This window comes from Lycium barbarum, chromosome 2 (genome assembly GCF_019175385.1).
Source record: "Lycium barbarum isolate Lr01 chromosome 2, ASM1917538v2, whole genome shotgun sequence".
NCBI lineage: Eukaryota > Viridiplantae > Streptophyta > Magnoliopsida > Solanales > Solanaceae > Lycium > Lycium barbarum.
In genome coordinates, this window is record NC_083338.1 from 24,992,869 (window position 1) to 25,014,706 (window position 21,838).

The 21,838-nt window shown below is 40.5% G+C and overlaps 1 protein-coding gene across 1 annotated transcript; it reads left to right on the forward strand.

Moving 5' to 3' along the window:
• The first annotated feature begins 1,846 nt into the window (after positions 1–1,846).
• LOC132628468 (uncharacterized) lies at positions 1,847–2,482 on the forward strand. Its single transcript, XM_060344244.1, has one exon. It carries the CDS (start codon positions 1,847–1,849, stop codon positions 2,480–2,482), a length of 636 nt encoding a protein of 211 aa, XP_060200227.1.
• Positions 2,483–21,838: the final 19,356 nt, after the last annotated feature.

Consider the following 21,838-nt stretch of genomic DNA (forward strand, 5'->3'; position numbering starts at 1 on the left):
CCTTGCAGAACCTCCCAAAGTCTACTGCGACAACGTAAGTACCACTTACATACGTCAAAATCCTATTTTCCACAGCCGCATCAAGCATATTGCCATTTATTTTCATTTTGTACGTGAACAAGTGCAGCAAAATCGCCTTCATGTCACACATGTCCACACTGCAGACTAGCTCGCCAATGTACTCACCAAAACTTTGCCCAAGACTCGTCACCAGCAACAACTTACCAAGTTAGGTGTTGTTGAAACACCCCTAACTTGCGGGGGCATAATAGAGCAATTTAAGGAAACATATCACTGTAAATCTGTCAATCAAATATTACCTTTCCTTTCTCATAATATTCTTCATTATTGTAGCTGATATTGTGGATCTTGTTTCCACTCAAAAGTTGTATATATACATGTAATTAGTCATTACTCAATACAAGCAATTTTTCCTACTTCACTGAATCTTATTAGGATGCTCCCAGTAAGCTGGTTACCCGAGAAAAACATGTATATACACAAATACTAAAACATGATAAAATGTGGATCTAGGTTGAGCTAATAGCCTATTAAATGATGAAGAAGCTCGATTAGGACAAAGATTAACAACTTACAAGGTTTTGAGAGTAACGGACAAATTGGATGGTATACTGCCACCAATATGGTTGTTGCTGAGATCTCTGATTTCGTCAAAACACATAGCATTTAATACATAGCATTTAATAATAGTGCATAGAACAGAATGACTAGGTGTATTTCATGTAGTTAAATCAATGCATTCGTAAAGATAAAGATGGCACCAACATTTGTATAACTGAAGCAAAGCTTCCTATGCCTTCACTTAATTCACTTCCCAAATTTGAATCATTTAGTAATCTGCCAAAAAAATAAAGAAATCAATTAAAGACTCTCATCTAACAATATGATATACACAAGCTAAAAAAAAAAAAAAAAAAACTCTTACATTCTAGTTACATTGGCATTGGCACAAAGTACACCATGCCACTTATCACCACAAGGGTCTAATCCATATGGCACCCATCCAGGAAGCAAAGGGTAGGCCAGACTAGTATATAACCTATTTATTGCAAATACTGGAGAGCTAGAAAACAAAACAAAGTCATTAACTTCACCTTTCTTTTTACACAAAAAATCCAAATGTAATTTCAGTTAAGTTAATAAAACTGATAATTAATTCAAATTACTGAGACATTCTGTATAATACACAAAATTCAAACCACCGAATAATTATTATTACCATCAGTAAACCCTTGGCAATTTTGAACAGCAAAAATAGCAAATGGAAACAAAACCTTCATATATATTCCACTCATCCTTTGACCAGTTCGTTCAAATTTTTGCATAAATAGAAACCCTAAAATGGACCTATTGAAGATTGAACAAAAATTTGACTTGAAAACCCCAGGTAGCAGAGATTTGTTACTGTTGAGTGTTTTAATTTGTTAAGGTCATTTAGTGTTTTATTTTGTTTAGCAGAATAAAAGAATTGGTCTTGGTAACCTATTCTTTAGGAAGATTTTATGCTTTGATTTTTAGGAGAATCCCATAAGCTTAGGAATTATGGATCAGTTTGTTGCTAATATTTAGGAGTCAGTTTCATTTGTAATCTGCTATTTATTTGGAGACTTCCGTCAATAATATTCAAGCAAGTTTCTGATACTGTTGTTTTTTTTCAATGTCAACAGTGGTATCGGCGCTAGACATTGAGTGACTTGTGAGTAAAAGAAGCAGCAGCTCACCTGGTACCTTGTAGCAACAAGTGTCCATGGCATCTGAAAATAAAAATTTCATCCAACCTGCTATTCCCCGCTTTGATGGTCACTATGATCATTGGAGCATGCTGATGGAAAACTTCTTGCATTCAAAGGAGTTTTGGAGCATTATAGAGACTGGTTTCAGTGAACCAGATCGTGGTGTGGTGATGACGGAAGCTCAACAGAAGGTTTTGGATGAGCAAAGACTGAAGGATCTCAAAGCTAAAAACTATCTATTCCAAGCAATAGATCGTGCCATACTGGAGACCATTTTTCAAAAAGATACCTCCAAGCAGATTTGGGACTCAATGAAAAGCAAGTACGCCGGTACAACAAAAGTGAAGCGGCAACAACTTCAAGACCTTCGCAAAGAATTTGAAGTTCTGCATATGAAAGAAGGGGAGTCAGTAGATGAGTACTTCACTAGAACATTTACCGTTGTTAACAAGATGCGTATTTATGGTGGTAAATTGGATGATGTCAATGCTATCGAAAAGATTCTACGGTCTATGTCTTCCAAATTTGCATATGTGGTTTGCTCTATTGAGGAGGAAAAAGATATTGATATAATGTCAATTGATGAACTACAGAGCTCATTATTAATACATGAGCATAGATTGGTACCTCCTTCTACAGAAGAACAAGCTTTGAAAGTGTCAACTCAATTTGATTCTTCCAATGGGAATGGTTTCAGCAGAGAGGTAGAGGGCGTGGTCGAAACATGAGTTCAAATGGAGGAGGAAATGCACGTGATAATGATCAACACTCCTCTTATGATTCGGCATTTGAAAAGTCTCATATAGAGTGTTATCGTTGTCACAAGTATGGCCACTATAAGTCTGAATGCACAACTAATTTGTATTCAGACAAGGGAAATAGAGAGAAGTCAAATTTCACAGAACAAGAAGAAGAAGGATTTCACGACTCAATTCAACTAAGTCGCACGGGCACCTATCCTTCCCACCTTGGTAGGCAAACCCTCAACCCAACAATAGTAAAAAACACAACCAATTAATTAAATAAGCGGAAGAAATAAAATCTCGTAAGTTTGACTATAATAGTACAAAAATTATGGGGAGTAAGGAAAATACACCCCAGAGTCTAGTATAATCCATACAAGAGCATCTAACTAGAATCTACGAGTCTAGAATATCGATGATACATCAAGTGCGAATATGTCTCGGAATAGAAAATAAGACATAAATAAAGAAGAATTTTCAAGGCGGCTGACGGCTCATGCTCACCCTGTAGACTCTAAGCAACTCTTGGAGCGACTATTAGCCACGAGAAACAAGGGTCGAACCCACTTGGAATTCTGCATTCATAAAATAATGTAGCCAGTGCAGGTCAGTACAAAACCACAGTACTGGTAGGTATCATAGGCCGAATAAGTTTAGCTAACATAATCCAGATAATAAAGTAATATAGACAGGTAAATCAACAAGTATAAGTCAACACAAATCAGAACCCAAGTACACGTTGTCACCTAGGTTATATCATCTAATCCTAAGTGTGCCAAGTCTCAATATGATCAATATGAATCCAAATAACACAAGTATATCACCAGATCATCAACACAAGCCATAATGCAATGCAATGATGTATGAAATGTGGATGCAATGCAATGTTGTGTACACATGTACTCCGGATGGAAGTATCGACGTCTCAGTAGCACAACCCATAGGGGACTCACGGAGTCCATGTACTACTCGTTCCAGATCTTTGCCCAATGGTAACGAGTCTCCGGATCTTTGCCCATGGAGGATCTTTATCAAATCATGTCAGCACAACCCATAAGGGACCCGCGAAGTCCATACTCTACTCGTTCGGATCTTTGCCCTACGGTAACGAGTTTCCGAATCTTTGCCTACGGAGGATCTTTATCAAATCATATAATATCACATCACCTGGAACCATTTCCCATCGGGCATTTAAAACATTTTCTCTTATAGATACCATAAGTCTTTCATTAATCAGTTCCAAACCATTTCCATCACGTATGAATGTATGAATGCATAAATGCTACATCAATGCAATAAATACCAACGAATATGCTATGGAAGTCATAACACTATAAGCCCTATCAGGACTTATATAAATCAGCTCAACAGTAAACATGATCTCATAATCAACAGTCAGATCAATATCACAAGTACCAAGCATGGGTACGCCAACAATATCATGAAAAGGCTACACAAGCCATATAGAACACTATCCTTGTATGAAACGCCAGCAAGTAAGATACTTCAATATCATGAAGAGGCATAACAATAGTATCCAATATCTACTATCACCACGTGGCATCAAGCCAACAACAATAGAACAAATCAAGTCACAATACAACGGGGTGGCCAGCCCCAATTACATAACAGGGCTCAACCTATGACAATATCCAACCCAACTTTATACCCGAAGGTTTACATGCTTTTTCCGACAATATCATCTAAATATATGCTTCGCTAAACGAAGCCTCACCATAGGGTAAACCGTAACCTACCTGGAAGAACGAACAACAAAACACCAACAATCACTCTTTAGCCTTTCCTTTCCGCTAAACCTCAAGATCAATAAAGTGTAAGCATATTCGAATCATGGAATTAGAATCAAGGAAAATATCAAACAAACCCTATTTCTATCACTACCCAAATCTCCAACTTATGGAATAGGGTTTATGAACTAGAATGGTGAAATTAGGGATCTCAAGGTCCCAACATTAAATTAAACCTCTAGGTGATCAATTCCCATGATTAGCAAGCTAGAATAATCCACAAATCACTCTAATTCGGATTCTAGGCAAAACCCCCAAATTTGGGTATAAATCCTAACTTTCAATTCCACAAATTAGCCTCTAATTAGGAAGAAGTTATGAAATAAATGTTCTAATCATCAATTCAATGCTTAAAGAAGCTAACCCAATCAACAAATCATGATTTAGAAGCCTAGAAGGAATATTCATTAAATCCACTTTTAATCTTCCATTACTTAAAGAACTATCAAGGAAAAGCGATTCAAAGATGATTAGGGATGATGGAATAGCAAAGAGATTAGAAGGACTTACCACCAAGAATCTTCTCAAAGAATCCTCTAGAATTTCTCCCAAAAACTCAATTTCGGAATAGTAATAAATGAGAGACTAAGGGCTTTTGATACACACTTAATGAAATAACAGGCCCGATACCAATACGGCGGCATCGGGACCGCTGCAGCGGCGGCGCCCCAACGGCCTCTCAGACTGCTGAGACGGTCAGCTGCAAATATACAAGTCCGCCCTAGTAGCCCATCCCACTACTATAGCGGTGCCACTGGGACGGTGAGGGTGCCTCCATGGCGGACACCAACACCAGAATTTCTCGAAATAAACACAATCTCAATCTGAAATCTCAACTAATATCCGAGGCCATCTGCTCACAAACCACATACATAGACACACATAAAAATACACTATGAACGCACTCGTGGCCTCGAAATTCCCAATGGAGGTCTCATTGACCGAGTCAACTCCCGATACCTCATTTTCAACTTCCCAACCAAAGTCCCAAAATGCACCCGAGTGCATTAGAAACCGAACCAGATATACAACAAGTTCTAAAAGACCATCCGGACCTCTCAAAATTGACGACTTTCAGAAAAAGGTTCGTTTATCCAAAAGTCAACTTGAGTCAACTCTTTTTCGCTTTAAGCCCAAATTTCACAAAGAGTCGCCCGAATCAAATCTAAACACCTCGGGAAGTGTGTCAACGGTCCTCTCAGGTAAAATGTGAGATAAACAAGCTCGGAGAAAGGTCAAAAGTGCAGGAAAGGCTATAACGACCAAGCGGGTCGTTACAAAGAAGAAGAAGAAGAAACATTGTTGATGGCTTACCATGCGCTAGAGCAATCTGAAGAAACATTGTTGAGGGCTTGCCATGTGCAAGAGCAATATTATTCAAATAAGTGGTACCTGGACTCAGGCTGCAGTAATCATATGTGCGGTAACAAATCTTTATTTTTGGATTTGGATGAATCTTTTAAAGATAGTATCAAGCTTGGTAACAATTCAAGTATTTCTGTCATGGGACAAGGCACTGTTAGATTGCAAGTTAAAGGCCATTTTTAAGTATTTCTGTCATGGGACAAGGCACTATTATATTGCAAGTTAAAGGCCATTTTGTCAAAGTTAATGGAGTCTTTTATGTTCCTGAATTAAAAAGCAATTTTCTTAGCATGGGGCAGCTACAAGAAAGGAACTATAAAATTGTTATCGAAAAGGGTTGCTGCACAGTACGACATCCACAAAAGGGAACAATTCTTGATGTTAAAATGACAGCTAATCGATTGTTTCCTTTACATAGTAATGACCAAGCATTCTTGACAACCAAAATGATAGACTCCACATGGTTATGGCATATGCGCTATGGACACCTCAATTTCAATGGTTTGAGAACCCTGCAACAAAAGAATATGGTTGGTGGTCTTCCTCAAATCAAAACTACTTCCAAAGTTTGTCAAAATTGTGACGTTGGTAAACAACATCGCGAATCCTTTCTGGTGTGGAAGGCGTGAAGGGCTAAGGAATTATAGCTATTGGTCCACTCAGACCTTTGTGGTCCAATTAATCCAGCCTCAAGCACCAATAAGTGGTATTTTTTATCTTTTACTGATAGCAGGAAGACATGGGTTCAATTTTTGCAAGAAAAGAATGAGGCTTTCAGTGCATTCAAACGGTTGAAGTTCTTTGCTGAAAAGGAATCGGGGAAGAAAATCAAAATTCTTCGTACTGATCATGGTGGTGAGTTCAATTCCAATGATTTCACAAACCTTTGTGCAATGAATGGAATTCGCAGGCAGCTGACAGCAGCGTATACACCACAACAAAATGGTGTATTTGAGAGAAAGAATCGTAGCATTTTGAACATGGTGAGATGCATGTTGACAACTCGGAGCGTCCCAAAAATATTCTGGCCAGAAGCAATTAATTGGAGTGTTCATGTATTGAATAGGTGTCCTACTTTTGCTATGAAAGATATGACACCAGAAGAAGATTATTCCTCACAATAACCAACTGTTGATCATTTTAGGATTTTTGGGCGTATAGCATATGCTCATATTCCTGATGAAAGGCGACGAAAACTCGACGACAAGGGAATCAAATGTAATTTTCTTAGAGTGAGGAAAGATTCTAAAGCTTACCGATAGTATGATCCAGTCACAAGGAAAATAATCGTGAGGTGTGCTGTCATTTTTGATAAAGAAGAATCATGGGATTGGAATAGTACAGAAAGATGATCATCCTCAATACATGTTAACGAAGAGGAAGTAGAAACAGAGAGTGAAGGGCCAAATAACCGGGATGGATCAAACGTGAAGCAGCAGCTATCTAATGATGTGATAACCAACCATGATGCAAGGACCTCAAAGGAAGAACAATCTCAAGAGTGTCAACTGAACAAAATCAACGTCAAAGAAAGAGGCCATATTGGATGAATGATTATGTAAGTGGAGATGAACTATCTGATGATGATGCTACTGCCAATCTTATTTTATTTGCAGATTGTGATCCCATTGCATACGAAGATGCAACAAAAGACTAGAAATGGCAGAAAGCTATGGATGTAGAAATTGAGTCAATAAAAAACAATGATACTTGGGAGCTGACGAATCTTCCACAAGGCCAGAAGACCATTGGTGTAAACTGGGTTTACAAGACCAAACTAAATGAAAAAGGAGAAGTGTCACGACCTAATTCGCCATGACTGGCACCCATCTAAATCCTAGTGGGCGAACCAACATACAAAACACCTATCCATTCAATCTGGTTTTATACTAAACAGGTCAACCGATTATACTGATTCACGCATCAAAATAAACTAAGTAAATCATGCCATACAATACTGTAATAAGTGCGGAAGTTCTAACTATTACAATCCCCAACATCCGAAAGTCATCGTACAGGACTTTAAGACAAAAACATGTCTAAGAATCTGAAGTCTAACAAGTACGAAATCCATAATGTCTAGAGTACGAATGACATCATAGCAAGAAGATCTTCGGGCGGCCTGGCATGGGAAGAAGCTCACCTCAAAATTCGTCAGCAAATATCCTCCATGCTAGATGTGAGGAAGATCAGCGGTCTCTATATCAAAATATGCACTCAAAGAATGCATCAAGGTAGTATCAGTACAAACACTATGTACCGGTAAGTATCATAGGCCGACTAAGATTAGTATCATGCATATTTCGTAAAATCCATAGAATAAAACAAGCTAGCCAACAGTATGGAATATCAATAAATCACAGCAAGTCAACCAAGAACAATCACAATCAATCACCAAGATGATAAGCATCACAATCACGTAAGTCAACAACGGAAACAAATTTACCACAATAACCGCACGCATTGTACATACATGCTAACTGATGTTTTAGCTCTGTAGTCATGACCTGCAAGGGACCCATGCTGTCCATGTACCACTCGTTCCAGAATACCTCTCGGACCCGAGCACAACCTCAGCCCCGTAACGAACCTCGGTCGCGGGACATATCAAGTATCTCTCGTTTCCGGAACTATCCTCGGACCACGAGCTCATAATCTAGGTCAAATGAGTTCCTTTCCGTACCCCTTACAGGACATTGTTTCTTACCTTTCAAATATCAAGAATCAACTCATCATTTCATGTCATAATACCCTTGAGAAGATTATATTAGCTTCTCATCACAACACATCCACTGCAGTTTTAATCACACAAGAATAATGGCACGGAGCCTACACAATCAACTAATCATATTCACATAGGAACTAACCACACAATACCATGCATGAAGACTAGACATGCTTTCTCCTAAGGGATCACCAAACATACAATCAACTAACCAAAGTCTAACTTAAGTAAACGTAACCTACCTCAATGTAGAGCTGGAACACGCAGGTTACTCTGCTACAGCCTTTCTTTTCCTCAAAGCTTCAATACGTTCACGGTCTAAAAATAAAAGGCTCAATGAGTCACATTGCTCAATTTACAAACACCAAAGCAAGAATGCCTTTCCCTTTCCCTATTCTAAGGATGGATGATTTTCTATATGATAAACAACCTATCAAGGCCCCTAGTATTATTTTACTATCAATTTATGCAAAATTCTATCAAACATTCCCATTATAAACAGTTTGCTATGGCAAAGACACCATTTTTATACAACCCTAGGTCTCAAATCACTTAGTTTACTATTCTAATGTTCAATTTATGACAAATAGCAACTAATCAATCCATTTAAATGATTAATAAGAAATAACAACCCCAACCCATCAAGTTTAGAAGGTTTATTGACATTCTAGGGTTTCTACTTCACTTTCACCATTAATGACCCATGAAGATGATTATCATAATGAAGGAGAAGGAAATGATAGAATGAAAAGCAATGGAACTTACCTCTCAAGGTTATCTTTCCCTGGCTTAAAAATTCTCTCTAGGTGCTTGTTGGGAAGTGTGTTGGTATTTTGTGAGGAGAGAAAATAAAACTGAGTATATAAAATTCGGGTTACAGTTTTACATCGACCGCTACAGCCGTCATCACGCCACTGCAGCGGTCCCATAGGAATCCCGTTCACCGCTATGGCGGTCAACTCACCGCTATGGCAGTTGACTCACCGCTATAGCGGTACCGCCATAACGGTCAATCATCCGCCACAGCGGTCACCCGACAAATGGCAGGCCGCTAGAAGCGGTCTACCCACCGCCACAGCGGTATCGCCGCAGCGATCCGTTTTGGGCAGTGAGCTCGCTTTTTGTCCAGTTTTCCCCCCATCACCCCACATTTCATCCAAGGCCTCCAAAATACAACACCAAACATGCACACATACAAAAAGATGCCCCACGAATCCACCCACGCCCTCGGAATCCCAACAGAGTCCTAATTTCCCATAACGACGGGAAGGGTCTTTACACCAGATACCAATTAAAACACTGTTTGTCCCCGAATGGACAAGGGTGAGAAAACTAGGGAGGAGTTACCTGACTCGGTGAAAACTGAGGGTATTTTCTACGCATATCGGACTCTTTCTCCCAAGTAGCTTTTTCCACTGGTCGATTCTTCCATTGACTTTTCACCGAAGCTATTTCCTTAGACCTCAACTTGCGAACATCCCTGTCTAAAATAGCAACGGGTTCTTCCTCATACGATAGATTTTTATCTAATAAAACTGAATCCTAATGGATGATATAGGAACCATCGCCATGGTACCTCTTCAACATCGACACATGGAACACTGGATGAATGCCTGATAATCCCAGAGGTAAAGCCAACTTGTAAGCCACCTCTCCCATACGTTTGAGAATCTCAAACGGACTAATGAACCTCGGGCTAAGCTTGCCCTTCTTCCCAAACCTCATCACACCCTTCATGGGCGAGACCTTCAACAACACTTGCTTTCCTTCCTCAAACTCAAGATCTCGGACCTTGCGGTACGCATACTCCTTCTGTCTATTCTGCACTGCCAAAAGCTTTGCTTGAATCACCTTCACCTTCTCTAGGGACTCTCTCAGAAGGTCAGTGCCCCACGGTCTCACCTCGAATGCATCAAACCATCCAATAGGAGACCTACACCTCCTTCCAGACAATGCCTCAAATGGGGCCATATCAATACTCGAGTGATAGCTATTATAATAGGTAAATTCGGCTAAGGGAAATAACTGATCCCAATGCCCACCGAACTCTATCACACACGCACAAAGCATATCCTCAAGAACCTGAATAGTCCGCTCAGACTGTCCGTCAGTCTGAGGATAGAAGGCTGTGCTAAGATCCAACCTCGTACCCAACTCCTCATGCAAACACTCTCAAAACTTGGATGTGAAAGTGGTGCCCCTGTCGGACACGATGGAGATAGGAACCCCGTGGAGTCTAAGCACCTCCCGAATGTAAACCTTAGCCAACTTCTCTAAATCATAAGGTATCTTCATCGGAATAAAGTGGGCAGACTTAGCCAACCTATCAACAATAACCCAGATAGAGTCAAACTTCCCTAGTGTCTTCGGAAGACCCACCACGAAATCCATGGCTATTCTTTCCCACTTCCACTCAGGAATGGGCATTCTCTGCAATGTGCCCTCAGGTTTCTGATGTTCATATTTCACCTATTGGCAATTTAAACATTGAGCAACGAACTCTACTATATCCCGCTTCATCCTAGTCCACTAGTAATGTTTCCTCAAATCGCGATGCATCTTAGTGACACCAGGATGGATAAAATACCTCGAACTATGAGCCTCTGCCAGAATGGTCTTAATCAAGTCACCCACACGTGGCACACACACTCGCCCTTTGATCTGCAATACGCCCTCCTCATCAATCATGGCCTATTTGGCCTCACCACGCAACACCTTATCTCGTATTTTACATAACTTAGCATCTTCAAACTGTTTATCCTTAATCTGCTCTAAAAATGATGACCGAGCCTCAACACAAGCCAATACCTTGCCTGTGTTAGAAATATCCAGTCTCATAGAACTGTTAGCTAGACTCTGCACCTCTCTAGCCAACGGACGCTCAGAGGAGATCAAACGAGTCAGACTTCCCATACTAGGTGACTTCCTGCTCAATACGTCAGCTACTACATTAGCCGTACCAGGGTGATACAAAATGGTGATGTCATAGTCTTTCAGCAGTTCCATCCATCTCCGCTGTCTAGAGTTCAGATCTTTCTGAGTGAACACATGCTGCAAACTGCGATAGTCTGTGTACACCTCACAATGGACACCATACAAGTAGTGCCTCCAAATTTTCAACGCAAACACCACGACTGCCAATTCTAGATCATGAGTAGGATAGTTCTTTTCATGCACCTTCAACTGCCGAGAAGCATAAGCAATCACCTACCTTTTCTGCATCAAAACATCACCCAAACCAGAACGTGAGGCATCACAGTAAACAATAAAATCCTTGCCCTTCGCGGGCAATACTAGAATCAGTGTTGTGGTCAACAGTGTTTTGAGCTTTTGAAAGCTCTCCTCACACTCATCGGAACAACAAAACGGTACCTCTTTCTGGGTCAAACGGGTCATATGAGAAGCAATAGAGGAAAACCCTTTTACAAACTGACAATAGTAGCTAGCCAGACCCACAAAACTACGGATTTCGGTCACTGATGTGGGCCTAGCCCATTCCTCGACTGCCTGAATTTTCTGAGGATCCACCATAATGCCCTCTTTCGAAATAACATGCCCCAAGAACGACACATAAGACAACCAAAATTCACACTTGGAGAATTTAGCCTACAACTCATTCTCTCGCAATATTTCAAGAGTAATTCTCAATTGTTTCTCATGCTCTTCCTTACTCCTAGAGTACACCAGGATATCATCGATGAACACTATTACGAATGAGTCTAATTAGGGCTTAAACACACTATTCATCACATGTATGAACGCAGCTGGGGCGTTTATAAGCCCAAAAGACATAACCAAGAACTCATAGTGCCCATACCTGGTCCAAAAAGCGGTTTTAGGAACATCCTCTGCCCGAATCTTCAACTAATGGTACCCTGATCTCAAATGGATTTTAGAGAACACAGAAGCTTCCTGTAACTAATCAAACAAGTCATCAATACGGGGAATGGGATACTTGTTTCGGACAGGTACCTTATTCAGGTGACGGTAATCAATACACATACGCATTGACCCATCCTTTTTCTTAACAAATAGCACAGGAGCACCCCACGGAGAGGCACTCGGGCTAATAAATCCCTTACTCAAAAGATGTTGCAACTGCTCTTTCAGTTCTCTGAGTTCTGCTGGTGCCATCCTATAAGGTGGGATGGAGATAGGACGAGTCCCTGGGTCTAAGTCAATTCTGAAGTCACTATCACGATCCGGTGGCATACCAGGCAAATCCGCGGGGAACACATCCGCAAACTCGCGTACCACTGGGACCGAATCAAGGGATGGAGTAGCTGCACTGGTATCACGGATATGTGTCAGATAAGCTAAAACAACCTTCTCTACTAGCTTCCTATCACGAACAAAGGATATTACTTTCTTAGGGAGGGGACTAAGGTTACCCTTCCACTCGAGTCTAGGTGCCCCGGGCATGGCAAGTGTAACAGTCTTAGAATGGCAGTAAAGTATAACATAATGCAGGGACAACCAACTCATACCCAAAATAACATCGAAGTCCACCATGTCTAAGACCATCAAATCTTCCCAAGTACTATACCCCATAAAAGAAATCGCACACGAAGGGTAGACGTTATCCACTACCACAGAATCCCCAACAGGAGTAGACACAAAAATAGGGGTATCAAGAGTATCACACATCATATCCAGACCCACAACAAAATAGGTTGATACATAGGTAAAAGTAGAACCCAAATCAAACAAAACAGAAGCCATACGGTCGTAAACGGAGATAGTACCTGTGATAACTGCATCGGAGGCCTCAGCCTCGAGTCTACCTGGGAAGGCGTACAAATGACCGCACCACCCTGTCACCTGTGAGCCACCGCGATTACCATTACCAATCTGAGCCCTGCCCCTGCCAGGATGCTGTCCGCCTCTACCTGCCTGAGGACCGCCTCTGTTATGCTGGGCACCACCCCTACCCGCGGTGTGGCCACCCCGCCCTGCAGGTGCGCGATCCTTACCCCCTCGATCTGGTGCAAATGGAGCTCAGGGAGTCTGATACTGAGTTCCCTGCCCACTCTGTCTAAGTATAGGGAAATACCTCTTAATACGCCCTATCTCACCACACTCGAAGCAAGCACGATCCAGCATTAGCCGTTGAACAGAAGCTGATGAAGTAGTGTAGCCTCTATGCTGACCGGAAGCCTGATAATTTGCCCCTGATAGGCCCCCAGCTGACACCTGCATCGCGGACTAAATCGGACACCTTGAATATACCTGCTAACTCTGACCCCTCGAAAAGGAGCTACTGAACATCCCACCCTTACAGGCCTTCTTCTCAACTTGCTTTGTATAACTCTCATGCCTAATCCCCTCAACGATACGGACATGCTCCACTATCTCCTGAAATGAAGCCCCAGTGGCTACAAACTGAAGAGCCGATAACTGCAGTCTGGTGTTCAACCCCTTCACGAACCGCCGTATCCTCTCCCCTTTAGTGGGCAGCAACTAAAGAGCATAACGAGAAAGGGAGTGAAAACGGGACTCATACACAGCAACCGACAAGTTTCCCTGACCAATAGTAGTAAACTCATCCTTCCTTCGGTCCCTCAGAGTATGTCACGACCCAGCCCCGTGGGCCATGACTGGTGCCCTAGCTGGACACCCAGACGGACTTACTTACCAGATCGACATATCACAGACTTATTCAAATTTTACATACATTAGTTTGAGCAAATACTGAAGAGAAAACATCATCTTAAGCGGTCACTTATACAGAAATATCATACCAAAACCGGTAAGCTGGCGGAATACACATCGCCCAAACATACACATACATATACAAACATGTGGGCCGTTATGGCCATAATAGTAAACAGGACCGCTTAAGACACAAACCATAACATAATCGGACAAACATGACCCATGACCCACATATATGTCTACAGGCCTCTACCAACCATAACAGAAACATATGACGGGACAGGGCCCCGCCGTACCCCAATAGTCAAATATAGAGAGGCATATGTACAAAAGATATATACCAAAAGATGAGCTCCGGATCAAAGGGAGCAATCAAAGATAGCAGAATATATAGCCTACACTGGCGGGTCTCCTGCACGTATGTCTGTACCTGCGGGCATGAAACGCAGCCCCCGAAGAAAGGGGGTCAGTACGAAAGATGTACTGAGTATGTAAAGCATAGAGTACAGAAATCCAAACCACAACTGAAGTGAAAGATACAGAAAGAGAATACCGAATCAGTATACCAAAACCTGTGCTGAAAACACATGTACATAGTGCAAAATAAAACAAATCATGCATATGGCTAAGGAACGTGGTCACCACTCCGACGCTGGTGCCACAACACAGCATACTCCAGAAGATTTCAAATCTCCGTACGACCCCGAACATAACACATCATCACAACATATCGTATCATCAAGACATATCATAAGACATATCACAGCATAACTCCATAAACGGTACCCGGCCCTATGGTGAGGTCTCGGGAACCGTAACACATCATACTGCCGAATATGTCATAATATGCACGATCACAAAACCGGCCCGGGATTCGGCGAACGATATCATAATAATGTGCACGAGCAGAGTAGTGAGAAACTAATGCAATATACATACAAAACATTTATGGGGACTCGATGTAATAATACGACGATAAATTATGTAGATTAAATCGAACAACTGAACAATACGAGGTTTGTCTCACAAGAGTACCCCTGAAGTCGTATTTGTAGTTCAAAGCGTATATCAAAATATAATGGAGCGATTAAAACATCATTCCTTGATAGCTAATGTCATAGACAAAAGTTCCTTTTGATATCACACAGGAATAAATCAAATAGGACAAACAAGGGAAGTCTCGGGACCAGTGGGCCCACCTCGGGTCAAGTCGGGGTGGCGGACATAAATTACGAACATTAGACTCTATGGAGTCATCCATGAAAGTTTCAGAGCGATTTTATCACGTTTGTGCAAGTTATGAATGTTTGAACAGTTTCCCAACAAAACATAAGGATTATAGTTCAATTACATTGAATGAATAGTACCCAAAATCAAACTCGGATTTCCATGAACAGAATTGTCCCCGAGGCTCAAATCTCAACCTAGTATGTCTAGGACATGCCAAAAGAAGGAAAGGTAGGGCTTTACATACCTTATGTGCGTCTTACGATCGCTTAAGCTCAAATCCCGTTTACTCCAGAATCTACAAATGGTCACAATTACCAAATGTAAATCATAAGCTTTAGTGACTCAATCTTAAACCATACTTGTCTACAAAAATTTGGGCAGCATCTCCCCTATAAATTCAACACCCCGAGAATTTAACTCGGCCAAAATACCAACAACAACATCCACAACAATACCAACAACACAATAATAGTCATCAAGAATCAATTTAAACTCATTCTAACATTGATAACTTTCTTTCTACGTAGCGTACCATATTCGTTCCGACGTCATCATTTCAAGCCAATATCATCACCTACATATTCATTTACTAGCTCAAGATTATTCAAACACGATCCAAAGGCATTTCAAACAATATACAAATATTCCAATGATCCTACCAACTCCATATTCTACCCGAAACTTCTACAAATGCACGAAGCTACAAAGTCGCATTGTCTTCTTCTAAATTCATTAACGACAACCACAATTCACATTTTAGAATTCTACTTCCATGGTTACATAAAAACTACATTAGAAGTATATAGTTTCCCATAACAACATACAACCAATTTCAATGCCGACTCGATTCATTAAACCTTTATTTATGTCACAAAGGTCACAACGACATAACTAACCAACTAAATGAACTTTACTTCACCTTCCCTTCACTACACTATGGCTCACGGCCATGCACCACTTCACACACACGCACACGGCCATGCACACACACACCACAATTCCATAATTCTCATCCAATTCCAATTATTATAACATATACACTTATCCCATAACACAAAAGAATAGAATTCTTACCTTTTTCTTCAAATTCTCACTTGCCGCAAATGTTGTTTTCTCGCTTAACTAATTATACCACGTCGAAGAGCATCTTGAACTTGTTAAGAATTCGAGAAGGATGAGATTTTTGGATCAAAGTTAATGGACTTGGAATTTTTTTTTATTATTGCTCTCGGCCGAATGGCCTCTTTAGCTCTCAACTCTCTCTTGTTTTAATTTCTTGAATGTTCTTGAAGATGACTATGGTCCCTCTTATATTATTAATCACATGATAATCACATGATCAATTTCATGGGCTTGGAGCCAAGACCATGGCCGGACACCCCTATACAATTGGGCCTCTATTTTCTTATATTTTTTTTAGCCCAATTACTTGATTCAATAATTTGTAATTCACGAAACTAATTTCTAGAATTTCGATTTTACCCTTGGCCTCCCTCCGTATTTCCGCGTCAATATTTTTCATGTATATCACACATGTATTAAATAAAATAAGAATATAGCCTTATTTCCTACAAGTCGAAATCATTTCAAATTTTCCGAATGCGCAAAAATACGGGATATAACAGAGTACGCGGAACATACTTGTCCAGAAACACATAGTAAAACTAAACCCAAGTCAACAGATGAGACCCAGCTGACCTACACTCCACATAAGCCCTCCACCAAAGCTTGGTATCACCCAAGAACTGGAACGTCACAAAATCTACCCCGTACATATCCACGGCCCCCATATTATGGATCCTCTCATGACAGCCGATAATGAACTCATATGCGTCCTCCAACTTAGTACCATAAAACACAGAAGATTTCATTTTAGTGAACCTCCAAAACAGATCATGTTCTTCACCAGTCATCACTAGCCCTGCAACTGGCCTCGGGAAAGCCTCAAAAATCGAAATCACATCCAAGCGAGGTGCCACCGCTGCTACATGCTAAACCCCAGGAACCTGTGCTCTGTTCAGACTTGGGGCCGCTACCCCTACGCCCCTACCAGCTGGACCCACTGGTATAGTTCAGGCCTATGCTAACCCATGACACCAATTCAGCACCTGTACCATCGCGTCGGGTATACCCTGAGTAGCTGCAGCTCCTGGTGGAACTGGTACTGCTGCTAGCTGGGCTGGTGCGGCTGCATCTCTCGCAGCATCGTTAGGAACCACTGGAGGCACGGGGTCAACCATTGGGACGACGCCCCCAGCTGGGGCCGCCCCTCTACCAAATCCTCTGCCTCCACCTCTACCTCTAGCTGCTGCCGCGCGAGTTCTCACCATCTGCGAGAGAATGAAGGATAGTCAAATACCAATTTGAATCACCAGATACCAATTGGAATCAAGTAGCATGAAAGAAAGAAAGAAAAGGGAGTTTTCCTAGTGTCCGGAACCCTCTCGAAGATAAGTACAGACGTCTCTGTACGATGAGATCGACGAACCGAAAGCTCTGATACCAACTTTGTCACGACCCAACCCGCCATGAATAGCACCCATCTAAATCCTAGTGGGCGAACCAACATACAAAACACCTATCCATTCAATACGATTTTATATTAAACAAGTCAACCGATTATACTCATTCACGCATCAAAATAAACTAAGTAAATCATGTCATTAAATAATGTAATAAGTGCGGAAGTTCTAACTATTATAATCCCCAAAATCTGAATGTCATCGTACAGGACTCTAACCCAAAAACATGTCAAAGAATATGAAGTCTAAAAAGTATGAAATCCATAATGTCTAGAGTACGAATAGTATCATAGCAAGAAGATTTTCGAGAGGCCTGGCATAGGAAGAAGCTCACCCCAAAATTCGTCAACAAAAGACCTCCACGCTAGATGTGAGGACGATCAGCGGTGTCTATATCAAAATCCACAGTCAAAGAATGCAGCAAGGTAGTATCAGTACAAACACTATGTACCGGTAAGCATCATAGGCCGATTAAGATTAGTATCATGCATATTTCGTAAAATCAATAGAATAAAACAAGCCAGTCAACAGTCTGGAATACCAATAAATCACAGCAAGTCAACCAAGAACAATCACAACCAATCACCAAGATGTCAAGCATCACAATCACGTAAGTCAAAAACGAAAACAAATTTACCATAATAACCGCACGCACTGTACATACATGCCAACTGATGTCTTATGTTATAGCCCGTAATTTGTATGATCGGATAATTCGAGATAGTCGTGGTAAGTTAAGGGCAAGACCATTTTCCAAGATTATTTTAATGCCCAAGTTGTTTATGAATATTATTAGTATGGAAATATTGAGAAAGGATAAGGGTAAAAAGGGAAATTCGCAAAGTGGCTCAAGGTAATATTGTGGAAGGCTAAGGGCAAAATAGGAATTTCACAAAGTCTTCAAGAAATTTTTTAAATGGACCATGGTGGCCGTCCATCTTAAGGTGGGCCTTGGCCCACCTAGATGAATTATGTGTGTATATATATATATATATATATATATATATATATATATATATATATATATATATATATATATATAATAAATTGGTCATATTTCTCCAAAAAACAAAAATTCTAGAAGTTTGGAGAGAAAGAATAGGGCCATGTGTCCATAATTCTTACTTGGGGGGCTTAAAAATAAATATAGATAAATGGTGGAAAAGAGAAGGATAAATAGGACATAATATCTTCATCTTTTAGAAAGATGAAGAAGTTTGGATAAGGAGAAAAATATACAAGGCCATTCGGCCATAGCTCCAAGAAATTAGCTCCATGGAAAAATTGATCAAAAAATTATTTCTTCTAGTATTTCCACCCAATGGAAGGTCCTCTACAACATGGAGTGATTGTTGGAGTAATTAAACCATTTATTTGTGCAAGTCACAACCTTAGCCAAGTCAAGAAGATGAGTGAATAAGGTATGTATTCAATCTTTCTTTACATGTGTTATAGATGATTTATGAATGTTGAAATACGTGGAAAAGGGTGAAATTCATGAAATATATGTGTGTGTAGTATGTCCGAATATAGTGGTGTCATGTAGAATAAATGAAATGATTTTATTTAGCATTTTGATTGTTGTTGTGCTGTGGATTTTATGATGTTAAATGAAGATGTAATGATTGGAAATGAGGTTGAAATCGTTTGTGAATTGTGGAAGAAGCTAATGTGATATTAGTATGGTTCCTTATAATTATAAGAATAGAGTTGCTAATGTGTAAGTTGCAAATATAATTCATGAACTTGGAAGGTGAGACATGTGGTTGGAAGATTGTAAGTTGGGTTATTGTGTTGAATTTGAAATAAGGAAATGTGTTGTTATTGTCCTTATTGAATTTGGAAGGCTTTGGGGGAAGTAGAATGTTAATTGGGTTTTCTTGCATATTATGAGAATTGAATTGAATGTAAATGGAATGCCGTTGAATCATATGACAAAGGTTGTTAATATTAGAATGTACTTTGGATTGATTGTTGAAGTTGTTGGCACGAATATAAGTGAATTTATTTGACAAGTTAAGACAAGTGAATGACAATTAATCTAATGGTTATGTGAATTCTTTTGTATGTAGTCTAGCAAGTTTGGATAAATAAGCGTAGCTAATAAGGCGTGGCACAGGTATGTAAGACTTACCCTTTCTTTCTTTTGGCATGATCTGTATGAAATGAGCAAATGATGTATATGTATGACTTCAAAGAAATTCCTACTCTTAGAGCCACTTGGATGGCAACGTTCTTGATTTCCATAAGTAGTTTCATGTGGTTTGATGCGTACTTATGATTTACGAAGTTCTATTTGATATGTTCTCGAGTCTGTCCACGATTCTCACGTACTTCTGTGTATGAGTATGCTTAATATGTTCGAGCCTACTATATGATTGAACAATGAGATGTGCATAAAGAGTTTGGTTCCTAGAAGAGTTATGTAAGTTCCAATGAATCTTTGACATGTTCTGATGCGTACATGTGGTTCCAAAAGATATATTTGATTTGACCCATAACGATATCCAAAAGATTTTGACATGATTATGGTTTTGATTTTCCAAAAATGGCTTCTGAAACGCATATAGAACGTTCTGTACTTCAAAAGCTCGTAACTTTCGTATACAAATTCCGATTGACCCGAAACTTATTTCTGAGCCTTCAGATGCCGATAAGTATACTTGTCTATCGGGTCATGATTTACGTGCATATGGTTTCGTACTACTCTGCTCGTGCATGTCTCAGTATGTCCTTCACTGAGCCCGGGCCAGGATATGTTATCGTGCGTATTCCTCTGCATTGTTCACCGAGTCCCTCGTTGGAGGGCCGAGTATGGTAAATGTATATGATGATATGATTATGGCACCGAGTCCCATGATGGGCCGGGTACGATATATGTGCACATGATTTCATTTACCGAGTCCCTTAATGGGCCGGGTACGATATGATTCCATTTACCGAGTCCCTTCATGGGCCGGGTACGGTACGACTTCATTCACCGAGTCCCTCACTAGAGGGCCGGGTACGGTATGTATATGTATATATATGCATGCATGATGATATGAGCTCAGGATGATACGATTTTATCACCGAGACCCTTAACGGGCCGGGTACGGTATGTATATGATATATGATGTTCGCACGCATGATTTCATTCACCGAGTCCCATAACGGGCCGGGTACGGTATGTGATAATGGTATGCACGATTTATGTTCTAAAGGAAAGAGCTATGGTATTCTGGGCATTGTATATGTTTCTGTACTCTTTATGTCAGTTATGATTCTTTTACTGTGATTCTTGCCTTACATGCTCAGTACATTTTCCGTACTGACCCCCTTTCTTCGGGGGCTGCGTTTCATGCCACGCAGGTACATACAGATGTGTAGCAGATTTGTCAGAAGATGTTTCAGCAGGATTGGCGAGCCTCATTTGCTTCTGGAGTGTTGCCGAGTCAGAGTATGTGTATGTTCCGATTTCTGGATTGATGTTAGAGACTTTGCAGACAGAGTCGTGGGTATTGGTTGTCAGTCCTGAAAGCGGCTCCATCAGCCGATGTGTCATTCTGTATTATGTGATAAATTCTATATGATCACAGATTTTGTTTGATTTGGAGAACATTGAAAAAGAATATTTTTGAAAGTTTATTATGTATTTTATCTTTATTTGATTTAAAAGTTTAATAAGATTGTGTGTGCACTAAAGGTCTGAGGGTTCGCTCGGCCCTAAGTAAGGGTCGGGTGCCCATCACACCCTGATCAAGATTAGGGTGTGACAAAAGTGGTATCAGAGCAGGTTTGTCCTAGGGTTGTCTGCAAAGTCGTGTCCGGTAGAGTCCTGTTTATGGTGTGAAGCGCGCCACATTTATAAACAGGAGGCTACGGGGCATCTAGGGATTGTTGACCTTCTTTGTGTCATAGATCGTGCGATAGAGCCAAGTCATAGGAAAATGAAATTTCATATGTAAGCCTTACATACGACGGAAGGAGGTAAGTGATGATATGAAAAGTCATAAAGGTACGTCTTGATACACTTGTTTTGTTATCTGAAACTGGG